The following is a 19004-nucleotide window of genomic DNA, read 5'->3' on the forward strand; positions in this document are numbered from 1 at the left end:
AAATACACTCCTCATAGTCCTCCATATAGTATTATAAACTACCCATAGCCCTCCATATAGTATAATACACTCCTCATAGTCTCCATATATTAAAATACACTCCTCAGTCCTCCATATAGTATAATACACTCCTCATAGTCCTCATATACTAAAATACACTGCTCAGTCCTCCATATAGTAAAATACACACCTCATAGTACTCCATATAGTATTATACACTCCCCATAGTCCTCCATATAGTATAATACCCTCCTCAGTTCTCCATATAGTATAATATACTCCTCAGTTCTCCATATAGTATAATACACTCCTCATAGTCCTCCATATAGTATAATACACTCCTCATAGTCCTCCATATAGTATAATACACTCATCAGTCCTCTATACAGTTTAATACACTCCTCATAGTCCTCCATATAGTATAATACACTCCTCATAGTCCTCCATATAATACACTCCTCAGTCCTCCATACAGTATAATACACTTCTCTTAGACCTCCATATATTAAAATACACTGCTCAGTCCTCCATATAGTATACTACACTCCTCATAGTGCTCCATATAGTATAATGCACAGCCATAGTCATCTATGTAGTACAATTCACTTCCCATAGTATAATGCTCCCCATAGTTCTTCATGTAGTATAATGTATTCTCCATAGTCCTCCATACAGTATAATGCAGCCCACATATAGTATAATGCTGCCACCCCACAGAGTATAATGCAGCCACCCCACAGAATATAATGTAGCCCCCTGAGTATAGTGCAGCCCCGCCATATAATATAATGTAAACATAAACTCCATTGAATATAATGCAGCCCACTCATATAGTATAATGCAGCCACCCCATAGAATATAATGTAGCTCCCTCATAGAGTATAATGAAGCCCCCCATACAATATAATCTAGCCCCCATAGAATATAATGCAGACCCCATAAAATACAATGTAGCCCCATCATAGAGTATGATGCAATCACCCCTCATAGAATATAATAAATGTAATACATAGAATAAATTTAATACATAGAATATAATGTAGCCCCCCATAGAATATAATAAAGCCCACCTCCCCATAGAATATAATGTAGCCCCATAAAAGAGTATGATACAATCCTCCCTCATAGAATATAATACAGCCCCCCATAGAATATAATACAGCCCACCCTCATAGAATATATATACAGCCCTCCGCCATAGAATATAATACAGCCCTCCCCATAGAATCTAATACAGCCCTCCCCCATAGAATCTAATACAGCCTTCCCCCATAGAATCTAATACATCCCTCCCCCATAGAATATAATACAGCCCTCCCATAGAATCTAATACAGCCATCCCCCATAGAATCTAATGCAGCCCTCCCAATAGAATTTAATACAGCCCCCATAGAATCTAATACAGCCCTCCCTCATAGAATCTAATACAGCCCTCCCCCATAGAATCTTATACAGCCCCCCCACAGAATCTAATACAGCCCTCCCATAGAATCTAATACAGCCCTCCCCCATAGAATCTAATACAGCCCTCCCCCATAGAATCTAATACAGCCCTCCTCCATAGAATATAATGCAGCCCTCCCCATAGAATCTAATACAGCCCTCCCCCATAGAATCTAATGCAGCCCTCCCCATAGAACATAATACAGCCCTCCCCATAGAATCTAATACAGCTCTCGGCCACAGAATCTAATACAGCCCTCCCCATAGAATCTAATGCAGCCCTCTCCCATAGAATCTAATTATTATTATTATTATTATTATTATTATTATTTATTGTTATAGCGCCATTTATTCCATGGCGCTTTACAAGTGAGGAGGGGTATACATAATAAAAACAAGTACAATAATCTTGAACAATACAAGTCATAACTGGTACAGTAGGAGAGAGGACCCTGCCCGTGAAGGCTCACAATCTACAAGGGATGGGTGAGGATACAGTAGGTGAGGATAGAGCTGGTCATGCAGCGGTTTGGTCGATCGGTGGTTACTGCAGGTTGTAGGCTTGTCGGAAGAGGTGGGTCTTCAGGTTCTTTTTGAAGGTTTCGATGGTAGGTGAGAGTCTGATATGTTGCGGTAGAGAGTTCCAGAGTAGGGGCGATACGCGAGAGAAATCTTGTATACGATTGTGGGAAGAGGAGATAAGAGGGGAGTAGAGAAGGAGATCTTGTGAGGATCGGAGGTTGCGTGTAGGAAAGAACCGGGAGATGAGGTCACAGATGTAAAAAGGAGACAGGTTGTGGATGGCTTTGTACGTCATGGTTAGGGTTTTGTACTGGAGTCTCTGGGCAATGGGGAGACAGTGAAGGGATTGACAGAGGGGAGAGGCCGGAGAATAGCGGGGGGACAGGTGGATTAGTCGGGCAGCAGAGTTTAGAATAGATTGGAGGGGTGCGAGAGTGTTTGAGGGGAGGCCACAGAGCAGGAGGTTGCAGTAGTCAAGGCGAGAGATGATGAGGGCATGGACTAGGGTTTTTGCAGATTCTTGGTTGAGGAATGAACGGATTCGTGCAATATTTTTGAGTTGAAGTCGGCAGGAAGTGGAAAGGGCTTGGATATGTGGTTTGAAGGAGAGATCAGCGTCAAGGATAACACCGAGGCAGCGAGCTTGTGGGACTGGGGAGAGTTGGCAGCCGTGTACTGTAATGGATAGGTTCGTTGGGGGGGTCACGTGAGATGGGGGAAAGATGATGAATTCTGTTTTGTCCATGTTAAGTTTCAGAAATCTAGCGGAGAAGAAGGATGAAATAGTGGACAGACATTGAGGGATTCTGCAAGTCTAATCTAATACAGCCCCCCTCCCCGAGAATGGCCGCACAGTCCAGTAATCACTCATTGATATATTAAAAAAAAATCCTCACCTGTCCTCTTGCCCTGCGCTGCTCCAGGCTCGGCTCCGGTCTCAGCGGCTGCAGTCTGCCCAGCACACAGCAAGTACGTGATGAAGTGATATCATCGCGCACCTGCAGTGTCAGAGGCAGAGGGGAATGATGGGAGAGGGAGTGTCAGCTGACGCGCTCTCCTCCATCATTGCTTTGAACTGTACCGGCGTCTATTGCGCCAGTATAGTTCAATGCGGTGGTGGGGGGGCAGTCGGCGCTGGTGGCAGGCAACTGGCTGGGGGCTCCTGGGGGAGCAGGGGCCCTAGGCAGCTGCCTGGTCTGCTTGCCACTAACGCCGGCCTTGTCTGTACATTAACTATATGTCTTGACTTAGTGGTGAAGACTTGCAGAGATCGGGATGTCATCACGGACAGGAGGCAGATCAAGAGTTAGCAAATTAATTAACAGATGAGAACTCCACGCAGGGAGAAAATGGGTATGGGAGGCAAAGGATATAACGATATGGGAACTGGAGGGGAGAATGGGGTAAACAGGTGATAGGCAAATTCAAAAAGAGGAAAGAAGAGTACAATTTATCAGTCTGTCGGCTTCTTGGTTGCAGCGTCTTGGTTTCCAATGATGGCACCGACAACAGCGGCATGTGATGTCTCTGGGTGGTCCTGGATAGACGGAGGTCCGGTTCCTCGATGCAGATAGAGAGTTTTTGGTACACTAGGCTGGTTCCCGTACCCGCGGCTTCCTTGTACTGGTCTCAGTTCTTTATATGGTATCACCGAATTGTGGCTCTGCTCCGCAAGGCAGGCGGGGAAGGAGTTGGTATGTCCTGGCTCAGTCACCAGTACAAGGCTAGGCCGCACGCACGCAGCAGTCACTGGTCTCATGTGTGAGTAACCTCCCGGCACGGCTGACGTTGGAAGAGTCGCTGTCTGATGTCCGTGAGCAGTGGACACAATTACAGAGGTTGCGCTAGGTGGGCCCAAGCTTACAAGATGCTCCGCTATCAACTTGCACCTCACCCTGCTGCACGCTCCATCTCCCCACCAGAACTCATGCCTTTCTCCCGCAACCCTTTTTATCTCTGACCCGCCTCGTGTTTATAAGTGTAAAGGTCGGTCCGGGCCAGAAAGCTCTCCCCCGTGCAACAATGGTGACAGTTCCGGAACCGGCGCAAGAGAGGTATCCCCGGTCCGGTTCATCTTCTTACAGTGGTATCCTCACTAAGGCCCTCACCAACATTCTCTGGGTAGCATGTCTCTTGAATCTCCTTACAGGACCATCTCTAATTCACAACAAGCCTCTATTGCTTCCCTGACTATGGGCAGGTATTGGGTCAGCTTTTTTACTTCAGGTCATCTCTTTATTTCAGATCGATGGCTACTCTGCCCAGGACAAATTACTGATGCCTAATTTTTGTAACCTGGGACAGTATGCTAATGGTGAGCGAACCTGTTCCCCACTTGCTATGTCAGAAGAAGCTACCTCAGATCCGCTCACTTGTCACCTGCTCGGAAAACCAGGGCCTTCAATAACCTATGTTCACTCTATGCCAAGACTTCCGGCTGCGAGTAGGTCCCAGAGTTCACCCCACATGCTCTAGGGCCTGCTCGCAGTCTGAGGCCCCGTCCTAGATTGAACAACGAGCCAGTGATGCGACAGAGGCTTGGACAGTGGGCAGAGAGCAGGAAGGATGGGTTAATAGGCAAGCGGTGATGAGAGTATGGTTTTTTTAACCTTTTGCCAGCCTTCTACTGCTTGGCAAGATGGCAGCCGCAGCAGGCTGCCATTTTGCTGGATTCTAGCAGAGCAAATTACAAAAAATCTATAATCTCCAGAGTGTGGATTTTTGTAAAATTCGAGTAGAATTAAATTCCTCTGTAATAAATGTTCCCAGCTCTACTATAGGCCAAAGATGTTTATTGACTGTGGAAGTGTTTTCTAATCTTATTCTGTGACTTGGGTAGAGGTCATTGTGCAGGGGAGGGGAGGAAGAGTTGTGATCATCACTTATTCTGGATAGTGTATCCCCCATATCTATTGTACTAGGGTATTTAAAGATTGTATCTGTCATTGTTGTCCAACAGGTGTATATATCGGGTTTAGGAGGGCACCACCTAGTGAACAAAAAGGGATTAACTGCTACATATCAATTCAAGTATCAGAGAGAAGGAGAAAAAAAGATATAGGTAGACCATAGTGATTACCTCAAACAATTTTTATAATGTATTTATCAATACCAAATAGCAAGAAAGACAAGCCACAAAGAATCTTTAAAAACATTTGAAAAGCTCATAAGATGGCCATATGTACACAGTCAATCTGGTCTAGATATAGGCCAGGTGATCCTATCCCGTGGTTCCAGATAAAAAAAAAAAGTATTAATACATGGCTATACCATATGGTGCACTGGATACACAAACTGAAGTGCATTGTGCAACCATAACATCATGTATATTAATCTCAAAACATGGACATATTGTAAACAGTATTGCCATAACCTCATATTTAAAATGCATTGGACATACAAAGCAAGGTTTGCATTGAGCCGATCTTCAACAAGTCTGTTTATAACTGAACTTGTCTAACAATGGTTGCTATGTGAACATTCCATGTAGAGATACAATAGGCAGATGTAAAACACTTGCAGAGTCATGATATGGTGCAGAGACATATTCCTCAAATCGATATACAATACCAGTATGACCAAGACGTTTTGAGAGGGACATCAAAACTATGGATGCTACTGAAAATAGCACGGGTATAGGAAAGTTCCCAACACGTATCGCCGCTAGCAATGCGGCTTCATCAGGGACTATTGCCTTGGTATGCTGGAAAGCGAGGTATTATTTTGGAGTTGATGTCAACTTTGTTATGTTAGGTGACCTCAAGCCCAGTGGTCACACAAATGACAGTGTGGGAACCGCCGGATGTTCTGACCTCCCATTCACTTCAAAGGGATCCGGATTCGGGATCAATTTCAGGTACTGTTCTAGTACCTGAACCGAACGTTTTTATAAAGTCTAGCTGAACCCAACGGACCAAAACATCCACTGGTCTGCCCATCCCTAACTGTCTGTTTATTTTGAGGCTCATTTCTCATAGTGAAAACTGCATGATTTTAATGTTTCCATATTTTTTCCCGCTAAATAGACAATAATATGAAAAATAAAAAAGAAACTTTAAAAACTAGTTAATTTTTGTCATAGCCCATTCACTATATTATTTTTACACATTTCAGTCAATGTTATAAATTGGGTTTGCTTGATATGAACCGTAGAAATATAGTGTATTTTCTACAGAATCAAGAAGTAGTTAGTAAAGGATTAGGATTTCCTAGGGATCAAAAAGGATCAAGATATCTAACAATATAATACTAGTGCAAAGCTCTTTCCCATGAGAGATTAGCAACCGAGGATGTAAAATTATCAGAAATTAATTTTATATTGCATTCGCGTCTTCTCTCGTTTATGGTTTAATAATATTATTAGGCACAATGCAACATATTTCCACGATGTTACATATATAACATAATTCGGGAGTATATTGGCCGTGTGTCATTAAGACACAGCAATAGTATTACAAATAGGTATACAACACCTGGAAAAAATGTTAACAACAGTTGACATAAAAATCGAAGGGAAAGCCAAATAAAGGATAAAGAAGCATTACCAAACTTGAAAATGTGTCTGAATAAAGGATCAAACAGCAAACGTGGGTTAGGTGACAGAGCAATGGACGCCAAATTATGTGAGTATTGTATTGTCATCCTGCCTAGTATCCACAGCAACCAATTTTTCTATATATTGATTGTCAGAGAACACTGACAGCCATTTTATATGCATATTTGCAGGTGTATGTATATATACATGGGCAGCCTGCAGGAAAAAAATTAAAAGGTTATACTTCCATTTTTAGCTATAGAGACAGATGATTGAAAGAAAACTGTAAGGCCGCCGTCACACATGCGAGTTTTACGGACGTAAGAGCGCAGAAACTACGTGTGTAAAACTCGCATAACATACGGCACAATGATTCTCAATTGGTCTCGTCCTATCAGCCGTATATTACGGATCCGTAATATACGGCGTTCTACGACCGCAGAAAATCGCAGCATGCTGCGTTTGTCAGCGTATTGCGCAAAAAAATCGCCAATGAAAGTCTATGGGGGCGAGAAAAATACGGATTCCACACGGACCAGCAGTGTGACTTGCGAGAAATACGCAGCGGTGTTAGTGAAAAGCCGGTAATTCAATTGGGAAACAATTGGATGTTCTCATGAACTGCAGCCTGGGAACTTTTTCCCACGCTCCAGGTCATATGAGGACATCCACCAGGGGGCGCATCACCGCGACTGAACGAAATGTAGGTCAATGACCTACATTTCCTTCATTCGCCGGGGAATTACAAGCACGAGCACAGCTGCCTTTGCAGGGCTCCTGCTTGTAAATTATTTTAACCCCTTCAGATGGATTACCTCGTGTGACGTGACGGGTCAGCAGAAGGTATGTATATTGTGGGTTTATTGTTTTGCCAAGCGAGGGTCTGCAAATGGATTGAGAGAGCAATAAAATATTAAAACAACCGCTGTGTTTATTTCATTAAAATACTTTTAAATCATGTGTGTGTGTGTTTTTTAACCCTTTCACACAATTGGATTAATAATGGATAGGTGTCATAATTGACGCCTCTCCATTATTAATCTGGCTTAATGTCACCTTACAATAGCAAGGTGGCATTAACCCTTCATTACCCCATATCCCACCGCTACACGGGAGTGGCAAGAGAGTGGCCAAGTGCCAGAATAGGCGCATCTTCCAGATGTGCCTTTTCTGGGGTGGCTGGGGGCAGATGTTTTTAGCCACGGGGGGGCCAATAACCATGGACCCTCTCCTGGCTATTAATATCTGACCTCAGTCACTGGCTTTACCGCTCTGGCGGAGAAAATTGCACGGAAGCCCACGACAATTTTTTCCGCCATTTAACCCTTTATTTTAGCAGCTACAGCGCCCAAATTTTGCACATACACACTACTAACATTAGTAGTGTGGAATATGCAAAAAAAATGGGGATATGAGATGGTTTACTGTATGTAAACCATGTCTCATATCCTGTCGGGTTTGGGAAGGAGAAATGAAAAGCCGGCAATTGAATTACCGGCTTTTCACAGATATCGCGCTGTAGTAAATATAAATACAGACTATATATATATATATGTGTCTCAATGACATATATATATACACTCACCGGCCACTTTATTAGGTACACCTGTCCAACTTCTTGTTAACACTTAATTTCTAATCAGCCAATCACATGGCGGCAACTCAGTGCATTTAGGCATGTAGACATGGTCAAGACAATCTCCTGCAGTTCAAACCGAGCATCAGTATGGGGAAGAAAGGTGATTTGAGTGCCTTTGAACGTGGCATGGTTGTTGGTGCCAGAAGGGCTGGTCTGAGTATTTCAGAAACTGCTGATCTACTGGGATTTTCACGCACAACCATCTCTAGGGTTTACAGAGAATGGTCCGAAAAAGAAAAAAAATCCAGTGAGCGGCAGTTCTGTGGGCGGAAATGCCTTGTTGATGCCAGAGGTCAGAGGAGAATGGGCAGACTGGTTCGAGCTGATAGAAAGGCAACAGTGACTCAAATCGCCACCCGTTACAACCAAGGTAGGCCTAAGAGCATCTCTGAACGCACAGTGCATCGAACTTTGAGGCAGATGGGCTACAGCAGCAGAAGACCACACCGGGTACCACTCCTTTCAGCTAAGAACAGGAAACTGAGGCTACAATTTGTACAAGCTCATCGAAATTGGACAGTAGAAGATTGGAAAAACGTTGCTTGGTCTGATGAGTCTCGATTTCTGCTGCGACATTCGGATGGTAGGGTCAGAATTTGGCGTAAACAACATGAAAGCATGGATCCATCCTGCCTTGTATGGAGCATCTTTGGGATGTGCAGCCGACAAATCTGCGGCAACTGTGTGATGCCATCATGTCAATATGGACCAAAATCTCTGAGGAATGCTTCCAGCACCTTGTTGAATCTATGCCACGAAGAATTGAGGCAGTTCTGAAGGCAAAAGGGGGTCCAACCCGTTACTAGCATGGTGTACCTAATAAAGTGGCCGGTGAGTGTATATATATACTGTATATATGTTTTCCCGAACATTTGAGCACATAAATCCATTAGATGTCGGTTTTGCAAGCCTGCGAGAAAATATCGCAGTACGGATGCCATACGGATTACATACGGAGGATGCCATGCGCAAAATACGCTGACACACCCTGCCTACGGATCACTATTTTGGGAACATTTCTCCGTATTACGGCCGTAAAATACGGACCGTATTGTCTTACGCCGAGTGTGACGCCGGCCTAATAGCCAGGGATTATATAAATCCACTTTTTACCTACTTTTACTTTGAAACCTCAAAATATATCTCAGAGGGTATCTCGATTCATGCTCACATTAACAGCAATCAGACAAGCCGTGAGGGTAACGTTATGTGCTCTTTAGTTTAGACTCCAATTATATTGTGTTTCCATAAAGATCAAATGTCACAGGAGAATTAAACTTTATGACAACTTACTGGATTTGGATTTTTGTGGCATTTTTCCCCAAATGACTACAATAGAGAATCCTGAAGAAGCTACAGTATATTATATGTAAGGTAACACCAAAACACAAAAAATTGGACCAAGGAAAGTGACAGGGAATAATTATCACAAAATTAATCTTTATTTTGTAGCAACAGTGACAATCATAAAATATTTAAAAAATATATATATTATAATCATATATAGTACAATACAAGAATGTGCACAGATTTAAGCCGCATATAATGAAGCAAGCCACTAAATATAGGAGATACTAATAAGAAGCAATCTATGACTAGTATTATCCTCAAATAGATAAAATTATATATGTAAGGCACCAGCAAACTATCATTAAAACAAAAAAATGTGTAAAAAAATAAAAATATATATGTGAGTGTACAAAAGTGCAATGTGCAATTTCCAAATCCCACCAGAAGGTGGTGCTATAGGACAAATCAAGAAAAATGAGATGGAAGTAAAAAAGTGCTATGTGCAATGACTCATAACCATCACAAAAGGCCTGGGCTCAGTAAGGTGCCAAGTGAAGTGCTATGTGCAGTGATTAATCACTTATCACAAAGGGCATCTCAATACAAAGGCCAAACAAGGTGCTTAGTGCTATATTAGGAAATATGTCAGATTACTTACAATTTATCAAAGGAAAGTTCCTAGGCTGCCAGCGGCTAATTATGTGCACATAGCACTTTTTTACTTCCATCTCATTTTTCTTGATTTGTCCTATAGCACCACCTTCTGGTGGGATTTGGAAATTGCACATTGCACTTTTGTACACTCACATATATATTTTTATTTTTTTACACATTTTTTTGTTTTAATGATAGTTTGCTGGTGCCTTACATATATAATTTTATCTATTTGAGGATAATACTAGTCATAGATTGCTTCTTATTAGTATCTCCTATATTTAGTGGCTTGCTTCATTATATGCGGCTTAAATCTGTGCACATTCTTGTATTGTACTATATATGATTATAATATATATATTTTTTAAATATTTTATGATTGTCACTGTTGCTACAAAATAAAGATTAATTTTGTGATAATTATTCCCTGTCACTTTCCTTGGTCCAATTTTTTGTGTTTTGGTGTTACCTTTCTTCTTGGTAGTGGTCTTACACTATAACTTTGGCACATGGGTGACCCATTTATTACAACAACTTTTGGATATCTTTATTAGGATTTTTTTATATTGGTGTCATTTCTGTGTCTGTTACTAGTATATTATATGTGCATAAAAGGTCTCGGTTTGTTAGTGCGCTGCCAGTCTTATATGACATCAGGATCTAATCTGTGTGCATAGTGGCAATTTTCACTTACTGGTATTCATCACAATATATATTTTTTTGCCTAAAATACAATGGAAATGTGTCATCTATAACTTTAGGCTTTTTAGAGATCATTTCATCTTCAACTTGCATAACTGTTCTGTTCACAATAACAGATATTTTGATCAGGAGTGCTCAAACTTTACAGAGCAAAGTACGGTACTGTAATGAGCATGCGCAGGAAAGGGCAAAGAGCAACAGCACATGGGCATTACATTTCTTTGCTCTGTCCTTTCTTCTGTATCTAATCAGCGTCACTTATTTGTCTTGGATAGAGTCCTAGGCTTTGTTCCCTTCTTTTATTACCACTGTGCTTTGTTTTGGCCCATGTTGGGTTTCACAAACTGCTCAGAAAACTCCAGTGAGTTCGTGGGTTCTGATTTGCCTCTTTAGAAATCCTACAAGCCGCTGTTACTGAAATTTTGCTTTCTCTTCCAGACCTTATCTTGACCTCCACTGTTCCTGTTAACTGCCATTTCTTAATTACATTTCGAACTAAAGGTACCTTCACACTAAACGATATCGCTAGCGATCTGTGACGTTGCAGCGTCCTGGCTAGCGATATCGTTTAGTTTGACACACAGCAGCGATCAGGATCCTGCTGTGATATCGCTGGTCGTTGAACAAAGTTCAGAACTTTATTTGGTCGTCAGACCGGCGTGTATCGTCGTGTTTGACACCAAAAGCAACGATACCAGCGATGTTCTACACTGGTAACCAGGGTAAACATCGGGTTACTAAGCGCAGGGCCGCGCTTAGTAACCCGATGTTTACCCTGGTTACCAGTGTAAAATGTAAAAAAAACAAACAGTACATACTCACCTTCGCGTCCCCCGGTGTCCGCTTCCCACACTGACTGAGCGCCGTAAAGTGAAAGTGAAAGTACAGCACAGCGGTGACGTCACCGCTCTGCTGTTAGGGCCGGCGCTCAGTCAGTGCAGGAAGCGGACGCCGGGGGACGCGAATGTAAGTATGTACTGTTTGTTTTTTTTACATTTTACGCTGGTAACCAGGGTAAACATCAGGTTACTAAGCGCGGCCCTGCGCTTAGTAACCTGATGTTTACCCTGGTTACCCGGGGACCTCTGCATCGTTGGTCGCTGGAGAGCGGTCTGTGTGACAGCTCTCCAGCGACCAAACAGCGACGCTGCAGCGATCGGCATCGTTGTCGCTATCGCTGCAGCGTCGCTTAATGTGAAGGTACCCTAAGGAAAGGGTAAATTGAAAACACTTTGCTATCTTCTTATAGCCTTCTCCTGCTTTGACGGCCTCCACAATTTTCATTTTCAGAGTTCTAGGCAGCTGCTTAGAAGAACCCATGGCTGCTGCTTTTTGGCACAAAATTAGAGGAGGATGGATTTTATAAAGCTGGAAAATTTTCATCATCTGGCCTTTCCTAGCGTTGATAGTGAACAAGCCATAACCCTAACAGGCTAATTAAAGTCTGAAACCTTGGTCAAAGTAATCTGAGCACAAAAATTTCCAAGGGTGCCCAAACATTTGCATCTGACATTTCCTTTTTGTAATTTTTGAAATGTAAAAAATGACTAAATTTATTTTTTTTTTTTTGCCTAAAGTATGTATGATATATTTTTGTCTTGTAAATGCTGTTATTTCAATAAAACATATATTTTGATATCAATATAGTATTACTGAGATATTGTCTCTATTATCTAATATATAAAGCTGAATGTGTGTATGTATGTATGTATGTATGTGTGTATGTCCGGGATTGGCATCTGAACCGTCGCAGCTACAGCCACAAAATTTTGCACAGTCACACGTCTGGACCCCGAGAGCGTCATAGGCTATGTTGTGAGGTGAAATTTTAACCCCGTGCTTTCCAATTCACCAAACAATTTTGCCCCTATCTACATAATGGGGAAAAAGTGAAAGGAAAAGTGTTGGAGGCGTCGCAGCTACAGGCACACAATTTTGCACAGTCACACGTCTGGACCCCGAGAGCGTCAAAGCTATGTTATGAGGTGAAATTTTAACCCCGCGCTTTCCAATTCACCAAACAATTTTGCCCCTATCTACATAATGGGGAAAAAATGAAAGGAAAAATGTTGGAGGCAAATTAACAGCTGCCAGATGTGAACAAGGGGGACTTAAAGAATGACAGCGATGGCGCCAAAGAGTATATACTGTACTGTTGCTAAGGTGGGGCCCCAACATGGGATAATCACCACACCACCATGGGGATATGAACACACACACAAAATGCGCCACACACTACGACGTGCTCGAACACATATACCACCCTCAGCGCACATTTGACCACACATAAACCAACCTCGCCACATAAAAGTAGAAACACAAAAGTTGCCGCTCAAAACTCGCCACGCGCAAAACTCTCCACATGCAAAACTCGCCACACGTGCAAAACTCACCTCATGGAAAACTCACCACACGCAAAACTTGCACACGCAGAAAAATTGCCACACGCAGAAAAATTGCCACATGCACAAAAGTTGCAACACATGCAAAAGTTGCCTCACACAAAACTTGCACATACTCAAAAGGCACCACACATAAAACTCGCCACGCGCAAAACTCGCCATGCACAAAACTTGCTGCACACAACTTGCTACACTAACCTGTCACATGCAACTCGACACACAAAAAGTTGCTACACGCATGTCGCCACACAAAACTCATCTCACAAAAGTCGCTACATGCATGTCGCCACACGCAACTCAACACACACAACTTGACACACGAAACTCGCCCTAAAACACACACAAATCTGGTATTATCCTTCAAAAATAAAAATCTGATTAATAAGCAGACAAACTACAAGAGCAACAAATGTACCATATTGGAATCCGGCAGCTGTCAGTCACATGACCAGTCTATTATGTGTATGTGTGAGCTAATATATACTGCCAGGGGGTGGGCTTACTGTTGGCTGGGGATTTATCAGGCTGCCATTTTAGCTTACAAATACTGAGGTAAAAATACTGACCAAATAACGTGTGAACGAGGGCTAATACAGGAGGAGATGACATACAGATATATACTATATACAGGAGGAGATGACACACAGGTATATACTATTTACAGGGGAGATGACACACAGGTATATACTATATACAGGAGGAGATGACACACAGATATATACTATATACAGGAGAGATGACACACAGGTATATACTATATAGAGGAGGAGATGACATACAGATATATACTATATACAGGAGGAGATGACACACAGGTATATACTATTTACAGGGGAGATGACACACAGGTACATACTACATACAGGAGGAGATGACATACAGGTATATACTATATACAGGAGGAGATGACACACAGGTATATACTATATACAGGAGCAGATTACCTACAGGTATATAGTATATACAGGAGGAGATGACATACAGGTATATGCTATGTATAGGAGGAGATGACATACAGGTATATACTATATACAGGAGATGACACACAGATATATACTATATATAGGTGAGATGACACACAGGTATATACTATATACAGGAGATTACATACAGGTACATCTAATATATAAAGCTGAATGTGTGTATGTATGTATGTGTGTATGTCCGGGATTGGCATCTGCACCGTCGCAGCTACAGCCACAAAATTTTGCACAGTCACATGTCTGGACCCCGAGGGCGTCATAGGCTATGTTGTGAGGTGAAATTTTAACCCCGCGCATTCCAATTCACCAAACAATTTTGCCCCTATCTACATAATGGGGAAAAAGTGAAGGGAAAAGTGTTGGAGGAAAATTGACAGCTGCCAGATGTGAACAATGAGGACTTAAAGAATGAGAGTGATGGCGCCAAAGAGTATATACCGTACAGTTGCTAAGGTGGGGCCCGACATGGGATACTCACCACACACGGGGATATGAACACAAACACAAAATGCGCCACACACTACCACGTGCTTGAACACATATACGACCCTCAGCACACATTTCACCGCACACACACCAACCTCGCCACATAAAAGTCGAAACACAAAAGTCACCACTCAAAACTCGCAAAGCGCAAAACTCGCTACATGCAAAACTCGCCATATGCAAAACTAGGCTCACGCAAAACTCGCCACATGTGCAAAACTCACCTCATGGAAAACTCACCTCATGCAAAACTTGCACACACAGAAAAATTGCCACATGTACAAAAGTTGCACCACATGCAAAAGTTGCCTCACACAAAACTTGCACATACTCAAAATGCACCACACATAAAACTCGCCATGCGCAAAACTCGCCATGCACAAATCTTGCTGCACACAACTTGCTACACTAACCTGTCACATGCAACTCGACACACAAAATGTTGCTACACGCATGTCGCCACACAAAACTCATCTCACAAAAGTCGCTACATGCATGTTGCCACAAGCAACTCAACACACACACGAAACTCACCCTAAAACACACACAAGTCTGGTATTGTCCTTCAAAAATAAAAATCTGATTAATAAGCAGACAAACTACAAGAGCAACAAATGTACCATATAGGAAATACGGCAGCTGTCAGTCACATGACCTGTCTATTATGTGTATTGTGTGAGCTAATATATACTGCCAGGGGGGAGGGCTTACTGTTGGCTGGGGATTTATCAGGCTGCCAATAGCAACCAATCACAGCTCAGCTTCTATTTTGCTACAGTTAATTAACCTGAGCTCTGATTGGTTAATATAGGCAACAAAGACATTCTCATTATAACAAAGCTAATATATGTTGTGAAATTCTTCTATTAGCTTAGTTTTTGCCTTTTAATAATTACATTTCTATCTATTTGTTTTGTGGTTTTTGTGTGCAGAATAAATTTTTGTTAACACATTCTATTTTGCTAACAGCAGTCATTAACCCGGGCGAAGCCGGGTAGTACAGCTAGTTTTTAATAAGTTCCATACAATTCAGAAACATATACTGGAAACTGCTATGTGATTTGCATTAAAAACAGCTCTAGCCACACTTCCTAGAATGTGTTCTTTTAAAGTAGGCACTGCTGATAATTGTGGTAAAATTTGTTGTTCTATTTGTTAAATTGAACAAATACTGAACAATAAAAATAGAAAAAAGTTGTTTCAATTATCTCATTATTTTGTTTTTAAACCTTTATAGTGCCAAAATGGGAAAACCAAATAGCAAGCTGGCTCCAGAGATGCTACAAGATTTAGTGCAAAGCACGGAATTCTCAGAGCAAGAATTAAAGCATTGGTATAAAGGATTTCTGAAGGATTGTCCATCCGGCATCCTTAACCTGCAAGAATTCCAGCAGCTTTATATTAAGGTATTTATTACCTGCTACTCATGTTATAGCATATAGTAGTATATCCATGACCACAGATTTGTCTGCAACACAAAATTGTATATGAAAGCAAGTAAATGAAACCAAATAAAACTTTACCAAGTATCTTCTTATATTGTATTTCCAGTTTTTCCCATATGGTGATGCTTCCAAATTTGCTCAACATGCCTTTCGTACTTTTGACAAAAATGGAGATGGTACTATTGATTTCCGGGAATTCATCTGCGCCTTAAGTGTCACATCACGTGGGAGTTTTGAACAAAAGCTAAACTGGGCATTTGAAATGTATGATTTAGATGGAGACGGGAAGATTACTAGACTGGAAATGCTTGAGATTATTGAGGTATGAAACATTAAATGCTGGATTGTATTGAGTAATGATACGGGAAGAAAAAAGTAAATGCATGAACAGATATTTAATAAATTTTTTATCTTATCTAAAGCAAATCTAAGAAAAACATGCCATTAAAATAGGGATTTTAATAGGAAATGGCACCACATCTTGTTAAGGTAGAAATAAAAAGAGACTCTCTAGTGTCAAGACCGATAATGATAAATATATACGATTATACTGCATAACTGAAAATTGTGCAAGTTAAATATTCATCAAGTTACAGCAATAATCAAAATATTTTATGCAAATGAATTTTGGGCCTAAATTTAAAATCTTTAAATGGGACCTTAAATGCCTTAAGTGCGTTTTCTAAAACTGATGCTTTCATATATGTCAGAAAAACCTTTATGGAGTCTTAAAGCACAGGGATGTAGATGTTATTGCAATCTCTGTAGTGCATATAGCTGCACAAATTATTTTCTCATTCATAATTACAGTCAAGATAATGGTCGAGAAATGTTTGGGTGATTACTGCCACTATGTGATCTCCTGACCAATCTCTATCAATGGAAAAAGAAGAATCCATCACTGAACATAAGAGACTTACATTTCAGCCTCTATTGCTCCATTCCAGCCTCCATTTAGAGACTACATGGGCAATGTCATTAAAGTCCCACTGATCCTACTTACAGGATTATGGTGTAGAGTGGCTTAATATACAATAGCCAAACCCCTATAATCTTCCTTCCAGGTACCCTAACAGTTTTGTGTTTTGGTCATGGAGCCAGTGGTATGGCCATTTCACAGAAGTGTCCTAGGAGTTGTTTTTCATCACTACAACACCAGGCCACATGTTGCTCGTGCTACTGTGATCAGGCTGCATGGGCTAAACGTGCTACCATGACCTGCAGCATCTCCAGACTTTTCTCTCATTAAGCGTCTCTGGACATCAATGGTTGTCAATTGTAATGAGCTGCAGGCAGAACATTCCTCAGACAATTATTAATAACCTCACTGACAACAGGCCAAGACGTGTAAGTGCCGGTATTTCTGCGGGTGATGATCATACCTAATATTGAATAAATTTAGATATTTTGAATTTTTTTTCCAAATTTTTCATCATTTCCATATCTTTAACATGTTCATCAATCCCTTGATTTTAATAATTCCATGACGTTACCTTCTTGGTGTTGGAATTTCCATGTTGAGGAGTGTATAAAATGTTTAACTGCAGTAATCTGAGACAAAGAAAATCAATGGTTGTGGAATGCTAATTGAAGTTTAATATACAGTTTAGACAATTGGAGCTTCTCGAGTCTAGAGAACATATCTGATGACTAAACATCATCTATTGCTGTACCCAGTATAGAAACCTTGCTTTGCCTACCACTTGTCTACAATTAAATGTATACCCAACTAATTAATTAGCGGAACAATTACTGTTAAACACACATCAATATTATGGTTGGATGGGAATAGTTTTATAGGAAACATTTACTATCCTGGTTATTTAGCCTCTGTTCACATCTGCGTTCAGCATGGGTTATGTGTAAATTCATTAATTGTTATCTTTTCTCTCTCCCCATTTAACCCTTAGGCCATTTACAAAATGGTGGGCACTGTAATTATGATGCGCATGAATCAGGATGGCCTAACTCCACAACAGAGAGTTGACAAAATCTTCACAAAGATGGACAAAGACAGAGATGATCAAATCACCCTGGAAGAGTTTAAAGAGGCAGCAAAGAGTGACCCCTCCATAGTGCTTCTTTTGCAATGTGACATGCAAAAATAGCCTCTTCTCCACCTTCACAGCTCTGTTGAGCACCCTGCATGCACCTCACTACCTTTCCCATCCCACATCCTCCTGGGACTTTCTTCCTATTCAGTAACAGTCCTGCTGTCATGAAAGAGGGAGGTGGTGAATCAACTTCTCGACAAATGATGATATGAGACTGACAATGCTGACCAGTAACATACACGCACAGGAAGATACACACATCGGTACACAATTTCATTGTGTAAAGGATTTCAGCTCTCTCCTAATCTTTTATGGCTTAAAGTTTAGATATTATTAGCTTAATACTACACATGTAAATCCATCTGTCTCTGTCAATTCATAAGGTAACAAGAACAGTCTAGGTCTTCACAGTAAAAATGTTTCTATTTACTGTTTGATTGGTCATGGATGAATTCATGAAATTTTTTTGGCGCTTGATATATAAGCAGTGTACATTATATATTTTGTCAGTTGCTTGAAGCTATGCACTGGGAAAGGAGAAGTTATTTTGCTATCAAAAATTGTAATGCTTTCCATCGGCCAGCCTACAGTGTGGGGTTATATTTGGCCACCCTACCTGAATCAATAGGGGAATTGCTTAGAGGGGATGTCCCACAATATCAATGTAGCACTTACCCATAGAATAGGTTATAAGTTGTTGATCACTAAGGGTCCAATAGTTGGGACCCACATGATCATGAGATCAAGGGTTTTCAAAGCCTATGTGTTAATGCACTGGTGGACACAGACAGGAGAGGGCCCCTGTGCAAGAACAATACATGGGCCCTTTGTAGCCAAATAGGTCATCATA

At 41.2% G+C, this 19004-nt stretch overlaps 1 protein-coding gene across 1 annotated transcript in view; it reads left to right on the forward strand.

The window, feature by feature from the left end:
- Positions 1-18588, forward strand: part of HPCAL4 (hippocalcin like 4) — a 99335-nt gene extending 80747 nt beyond the window's left edge. Inside the window, exons 2-4 of the mRNA XM_077296165.1 lie at positions 15893-16061; positions 16207-16422; positions 18011-18588. Of these exons, the coding sequence (XP_077152280.1) occupies positions 15900-16061; positions 16207-16422; positions 18011-18208 (576 nt within the window). The 5' untranslated portion in view covers positions 15893-15899 and the 3' untranslated portion in view covers positions 18209-18588. The remainder of the gene's footprint in view (positions 1-15892; positions 16062-16206; positions 16423-18010) is intronic.
- The last annotated feature ends 416 nt before the right edge of the window (positions 18589-19004 follow it).

The sequence above is a fragment of the Ranitomeya variabilis genome, chromosome 3, assembly GCF_051348905.1.
Source record: "Ranitomeya variabilis isolate aRanVar5 chromosome 3, aRanVar5.hap1, whole genome shotgun sequence".
Classification (NCBI taxonomy): domain Eukaryota; kingdom Metazoa; phylum Chordata; class Amphibia; order Anura; family Dendrobatidae; genus Ranitomeya; species Ranitomeya variabilis.